Source organism: Heptranchias perlo, chromosome 21 (assembly GCF_035084215.1).
Source record: "Heptranchias perlo isolate sHepPer1 chromosome 21, sHepPer1.hap1, whole genome shotgun sequence".
In the NCBI taxonomy this organism is placed as follows: Eukaryota; Metazoa; Chordata; class Chondrichthyes; order Hexanchiformes; family Hexanchidae; genus Heptranchias; species Heptranchias perlo.
Genome location: NC_090345.1, coordinates 38388823 through 38396077, shown reverse-complemented (window position 1 = coordinate 38396077; position 7255 = coordinate 38388823). Strand labels below are relative to the sequence as shown.

Here is a 7255-nt window from a genome sequence, read left to right as displayed (position 1 = left end):
AATTTTTAACTTTGCTGCTTGGCCGATCCCCCACCCAATATAGAAACCTATGAAACAATATTGAAATCAACTTACTGCCCAAGCCATGAAGTTGAAAATTTAACCCATTGACTTGTGAATGGGCTACGGATTTATTTGCTCTTCGGATCTTACTTAAAAGGCCACAGTTTAGGATCATTCAGTTATATTCATCAGCTTGGCTATCCTGTTTGGATAAAACGTTCGTTCTTAGTTTCATTTTCCTGCTTAAGTTCCTATTCATGTTCAGGCAACATTTCCTGGAAATCACATGACTGGACAGTATAAATGTGCTGGGAATGATAACAAACCAAATCCTGTTTACGATCAGCTCACCACTGGAAGTAAAGTTAAAGCTGAAAAAGGAAATCAACAGCATTTTCCATCCGATCAGCATCATGAGGTACAGTTTATTGAGAATTCCTTCTGTATTTGAATTTACATGAGGACTATTGAACAAGGAGCTTATTTTCAGAAATAGAATAGCATACATTACAAAGCAGTTGAAATGCATAGAGCTGGGATTATTTGTTCACAGTGAGATGTATAGATAAGGGTATACTGCTTCACCAAGACTGGTGATTGTCCGAAGAAATAAGAGACAAAAGGCAGATCTGTTTATTGTATTATATCAGGTAACATTTCAAATAATCAATAAAATAAGTTTCCACTCAGACTTTGCAGAAAGTACCAAGATAAATTAGAATGTTGTACTGTCGTAGAAACGAGGGGTATGATTTTAGCCTGGAAAAACAGGTGAGTTGGGGACAGGCAGAAAAAATTGCAAAAATCTAAAAACCGCCCCCAACCCACCCACTTCTGGTTTTCACGGGGGTGGGATGAGGGTCTGGCAACCGACCTGCTCTCAGGAGGCGGGTCAGGCATTTTAAGGAGGCTGCGGGCCTCCATTTTCAAAGCTTTTTTGATTTTAGCCCCTGGGGACTGGAATTCTCAGGCGAGGGGAGGCGAGAAGGCCCGAAACTGCAGGTAAGTGCCTTTATAGCACAGCTTATAGCTCAGAGGAGCTTCTCCCAGGCCCAACAAGCCGACCTGCAGCGACCCCCCCATGGACCGCTGACCCCCGCGATGACCCCAACCCACCCAACGATCACCGACTCCCCAGTGACTGACCCTACCCCGCTGACTGACCCCCAACCCATGATGACTGACGCCACGATGACCCCCGATGTCTGACCCTCGATGACCCCCAATCCCTCGATGACTGACCCCTCCCCCTGATGACTGACCCCCCCCGCAGTAACCCTGATGCCCCCCATGCGCCCTCCCCCCCACCATCCATCTCATCTAACACTTACCTGAACACGTCCTCTTCCTTCCTCTTCTCCCGTCGGACTGAGACCAGCCTGTCAATCAGGCCGGCCTGTCGGGCGGGAAACCGTCAAAAAATAAATAAAACACGTCCTTACGTCAAAATCATAAGGACACCCATATTTCTGGGTTTCCTGTCCGCAATTCGATACCCCCCACCCCGCCCCCTACTCAGCTCCAGGCTAAAATTATGCCCACGTATCCTATAAGTGCATTCAGGCTGTATGCAGACTTTGAAGAAAGAAAGTTTTACTTTGTGTCCTTTGGTAATCTAGAAAAGATTTACAAATTTAAAATCGTGATTTTCAGCATATATACAAACTAAAGCAATCAGAAGTATAAAGCAAAGGGAGAGAACAGCATGAACTAGGATGGGGGGATGAATGTAGCATGAAATGCAGGAGAAGAGTGTCAGGTTAAAGTGGGCAGGAGAAGGGGAAGTGATTACTTAAATTGAGAATGGGGGGAGGGGGAGAAGAGTGCCCACATGAACTGGAGAAAAGGACAGGTGTACCAGTTTGAACTGGGTGGCAAAAGGAGGAATGCCACCATGAACTGGGGCAGGGGGGTAAGAACGACAGCTTGGATTAACAGGGAAAGGAAGAAGAGTATCAACATGAGCAAGAGGCAGGTGGAGTAGAGTGCAAGAATGAGCTGGGTTGGGTGGGAGATGAAGTGAGCTGGTGTGAATTGAACAGGAAGAAAGCAAGGAAGAATTTGTATTGATATAACACTTTATCACACCTCTCAGAAATGTCCCAAAGTGCTTCATACTCAGTGAATTATTTTGAAGTGCCGTCACTGTTGTTTTGTACGGAAATGTGACAGCTCAATTTGCACGACTACAACAACTTGCATTTATATAGCGCCTTTAACATAGTAAAACATCCCAGGCACCTCACAGGAACGTAATCAGACAAAAATTGATACCGAGCTAAAGACGATATTTTGAGGGGTTAGTCAAAGAGGTAGGTTTTAGGGGGAGTCTTAAAGGAGGAGAGTGAGGTGGAGAGGTTTAGCGAGGGAAATCCAATGTTTTGGGACTATCTGGGCTGAAGACACGGCCGCTAATGGTGGATAAAGGAAGTGGGGGATGGTCACTAGGCCAGAGTTAGAGGAATACAGAGTTCTCAGAGGATTGTAGGGCTGGAGGAGATTACAGAGACAGGGAGGGGTGGGGCCATGAAGGGATTTGAAAACCAGAATGAGAATTTTAAACTTGTGGCTTTGATGGACTGGGACCCAAAGTAGGTCAGTGAACACAAGGGTGATGGGTGAGTGGGACTTGGTACGGGTAGCAGAGTTTTAGATGAGCTGAAGTTTATGAAGGGTGGAGGATGGGAAGCCGGCCAGGAGAACATCGGAATAATCGTGTGGTGACAAAAGCATGGATGAGGGTTTCAGCAGCAGATGGGCTAAGACAGGGGTGGGTCAGGCAGTGGTACAGAGGTGGATGTAAACTGTCTTTGTGATGGAGGACTTTGTGGGGTCAGGAGCTCAGCACACAACAAGGTCCTAAAAATAGCAGCAAGATGAAAGACCACCTGAACCACTGGAACAGGCAGATGCTGCCTTGGTTTAACACCTCACCTGGAGGATGGCATGGTGGAAGATTTTCAGCAGGATAAGGGTCAGTTCAGGAAACATGGTCTTTTAGAACGCTGAGGGGTTCCTTTGTGATGGGCCTTCCTTTCTACTTTAAGGATAGGTGCTCCTTCTGCATGTTGGAGTGGGGAAATCATCTGGCTCATGGCTAGCAGGGTCCCTGTGGAGCACCAGGTTGGAGGTCCAGTTTAGTAGAGAGTTACTTGGACTGCCAATATGAGAGGGAGATCGTTTTAGAATTAGCAATCACCTTTTTAGTGAGGAGACCACTAATAAGCCCATAAAAAAGCAAACCAAGCACTGAGGTTTATTTCTAGAGGGATCATAGAATCATAGCTGGGGCTCTTTTCTCTAGAAAAGAGAGGACTGAGGGGTGACCTGATAGAGGTCTTTAAGATTATGAAAGGGATTGATAGGGTAGAGGTAGAGAAGATGTTTCCACTTGCAAGGGAGATCAGAACTAGGGGCCATAAATATAAGATGGTCTCTAATAATCCAATAGGGAATTCAGAAGAAACTTCTTTACCCAGAGAATGGTTAGAATATGGAACTCAGTACCACGAGAAATAATTGAGGTGACTAGCATAGATGCATTTAAGGGGAAGCTAGATAAACACATGAGGGTGAAAGGAATAGAAGGATATGCTGATAGGGTGAGATGAAGTAGGGAGGGAGGAGGCTCGTGTGGAGCATAAACACCGGCATGAACCTATTGGATCGAATTGCCTGTATCTGTGCTGTACATTCTATGTAAATAGACTCCCATTTTGGAATGTAATGGGCAAACCAAGAGGCAGACTGAGTATTTCAACCAGTGCTCCAGTTCATGTCATTAGGGGTGGGGTGGTTGAGGTGTTGCTGTGTGTTGGGTGAGAAGACTAAATGACCAGGAGCTAGTACATCAGCCGGCATGATGGAGACAAGTGTAAGTACAGCTGAGATTTTGCAGTCATGCCATTTCCTTTTGCAGGGAGTTTTGCAGAAGTTATCTTCGTGTGACTAGCGTCTTCATGGTCAATGGGTTCAGGAGTCAGGAGCAGGCCTTAGTTAAACAAGTTAAAGGAGATAGAGGGAAGTGTGTGCCTCAACCAGTCTAAGATGGATTTTGATGAATTTTGTTCTCTTGCAGCAACGCACGGAAGGATTTGTTGAAAGAGAAGCTCGATCAGCTTCAATGTCAATTCACGTGGGGCCCACAGAAAGAAATCATTGACTTGGATGACATGAAGCATAGATTGCAAGATTCAATACAGGCTGGTGTGAAATATCAAGCCATGTCTTACAACCAACTCGCTTTTGTAAACTGTCTGCAAGGAAACTGTGACGAGGCAATTCAAAACTTAAAGGAAGCTGAAAAGATTCTGTGGGAGAATCATGAACATGAATTTGAGAAAAGAAGCATCATCACCTATGGAAACTATGCCTGGGTATATTATCACATGGGCCAACTGACAGAGGTCCAGTCCTACCTCGACAAGCTGGAGATGATCTGTAAACGATTTACTAATGGCTCTCGGTATACAGCAATGATACCTGAAGTATACGGGGAGAAGGGTTGGTCACTGTTGAAATCTTGCAGGAAATATTATGACGAGGCAAAGGAATGTTTTGAGAAGGCTCTGGAGGAAGATCCTGATGACACAGAATGGAATGTTGGCTATGCGATTGCTCTGTTTCGTCTGGAAGGGTTTTCTTGTACCTCAGAGAGTGGTGAACACAGTCAATCAATGAAACAGTTGCGACGTGTGCTGGAGCTTGATCCAGATGACTCTGTAGCCATGGTGCTGTTGGCTCTAAAACTACAAGAGTTCAACCAAAAGGAAGAAGCATTCAAATTAGTTGAACGAGCATTGCAGAAGTCCCCTGATCTTCCATATGTAACTCGATATGCAGCAAAACTTTTGAGAAGAGAAGGAGCTGTGGAAAAATCTCTGCAGCTGTTGAAGAAAGCATTAGAAATTACCCCAAACTCTACCTTCTTACACCACCAAATAGGTCTGTGTTACAGAAGCAAACTATTTCAACTGAACAAAAATCCAGGCAGCAAAGACCCTCGCAATCCTGCTTTTCAACAGAGAGCCGAGTTGATCAAACAATGCAAGTTCTATTTTCAAAAAGCATTTCAGCTAAAGCCTTCGTTTATTATTGCACATCTGGATTTTGCAGGAATCTGTTCGTTAAATGGTGAATATCTCAAATCAGAGGAAATCTACAGCAATCTCCTGAAATTTAAAGATCTTCATCCACAAAATAAACAATCAATATGTTTACAGGTTGGGTTATTTGAACTGCATCACAAAAGATCTGAATCAAATGCCATCACCCATTTTCTGGAAGGACTTAAAATCCAACGTGGAACAAGAGAATGGGAATTGTTTCGCACAAACTTGAGAAAGATTGCAGCAAAACAAATTGACAGGAATCGAAGAGACAGCAAGGCCTTTGGTATTCTTGGGTTACTGCACCAGCTGGATGGGGAGAAGCGTGAAGCTATTGAATGCTTTGAAAAGGCCTTGGAGTTTGATGGTGATAATGAAGAATATCTAAGTGCTCTTTGTGAATTACGCCTTTCTATCTAGGTCAACGCTGACTTTCCCAGCTAAAAATAAACACAGAGTTTGAAAGATACATTAATACTCTCTGATCTGTGAACAAGTTTGGCAGGGTACTCATCTGACTTAACTTATTTAACAAACACTGTTCATACATTCATTCTAAGCAACCTTTTGTTTGTACATGCATAAATACTTGTGAGTACAGTCCCCACCACTGATAGTGGGCGTGTTTGTGCGAATGCGATTTGCCCGTTATACACGATGGCCGGAATAACATCTGAAGAAAGTTTATTTTCTCTCTCCCTGTAACGAGTCGCCCGCAGCTCCCCGATTTTGCAGCCTCTTCAGTGGAAGCCGTTAAATTCCATCGGGTGACTTATGACTGAAGCATATAAAAATAGTTTAAATTGGCTAAAAATAATAAAGCTTTTAGTTGCAGATACAGATTTTCCAACCAGAAATATTAATTTGCTGTATTATCAGAGACTGAGTGTTAAAATAACCAATAAAAAGAAACTGTAGCTACGATTTTATTTGTGTCATTGATCTGTGCTAATGCTGACAGTAAGTGCCGTTCATAGTCCAACCTTTGAGATGGTGAACTGTACCAGCTCTGTAAGGAACATTCAGACCAGCCTTTAACACTGGCAGTAAACTTAACAGCGGTTGTTTGTGAAGTGAAACATGGCACTTGCACTGCTAGCTGTAGTCATAACGCTGTTAGAGAAAGGTTAGAAAGGAATGGTTGGGAAGGTCCAGAGGATTAGGACAATGGAGGAACTTAACATTAGGAGAGTTTGCAGAGGCCTCACATCATATTTAGACCTATTGGAAAATCAGCACCGGGAAGTAGTCAGGCTTTCTATGGAGGTGTTGTCTCAGGTTTGTACAATGCTGGAAACTGATTTAAAGATATTGCAGGATGTCCAGTGCCCATGGGACAGTACCACTAATGAGTCAACACCTTCAGGAGAGGAGAAGAATGGAAAAATAGACAGAAGATATTAAATGAGCAACAAAAATCTTTGAGGCTCTTGAGTCCTTTCAGGCCCCCGGCTGTGCTTTTTGTTAGTGGGAGGGTTTATAACCACCTCTAATCAAGAGGTCACTGAGTGTTACATAGGTTTGATGCTCACATGTAGAGATATAGCACCCATAAGACCTTTGTCTCCTCAATGTACAGAGCGCTGTGATGCCAGAAAATTAACCTAATGCTGAATAGACAATGCACAGCTCCTTCACCCTGAGACAATCACGTGAGTGTGGTTTGTTTGAATTTTAACTTCTGGGAATTAAGGTTTGTTCTGACTCCATGGCCTGTGGTCCCAGTAAGAAAACCAAAAATAGTAACAGAAAAGATGGGGTTACACAAAGCAATGGAAACAATTATAGAATAAATCTTTGGCGTTCTCACATAGTAATTTTGGTGTCTAGTTCACACTGGGGTGCTTTACATTATGAAGTATCTAAAGAATGTCAAATTGTCTCCTTGATAGTCTTCCCTCTTTCACCAAAATCCACACTGAAAGAAAATTCCACAAACCTTGATAAATTAGCTGACAGGACTTAATTTTAACCTTGTACGTACTGTGATTGCCTTCAACCTAGGGTTACCGACCCTCCAGGATTTCCTAGAGTCTCCAGGAATTGAAGATTAATCTCCAGGACACTGCAGTGAGCAACCCGGGAGAAAACTTATGGGGACATTAAATAAATTGTGTGTTTTTCATTTTCTTTGAATACTTTTT

General features: G+C 43.4%; 1 protein-coding gene across 1 annotated transcript; it reads left to right on the top strand.

Annotated features, from left to right (window-relative positions):
- The first annotated feature begins 307 nt into the window (after positions 1 to 307).
- Positions 308 to 6035, top strand: LOC137340162 (interferon-induced protein with tetratricopeptide repeats 5-like). Its single transcript, XM_068002514.1, has 2 exons — positions 308 to 421; positions 4082 to 6035. Exons 1-2 carry the CDS (start codon positions 318 to 320, stop codon positions 5529 to 5531), a joined length of 1554 nt encoding a protein of 517 aa, XP_067858615.1. The 5' UTR covers positions 308 to 317; the 3' UTR covers positions 5532 to 6035.
- Positions 6036 to 7255: the final 1220 nt, after the last annotated feature.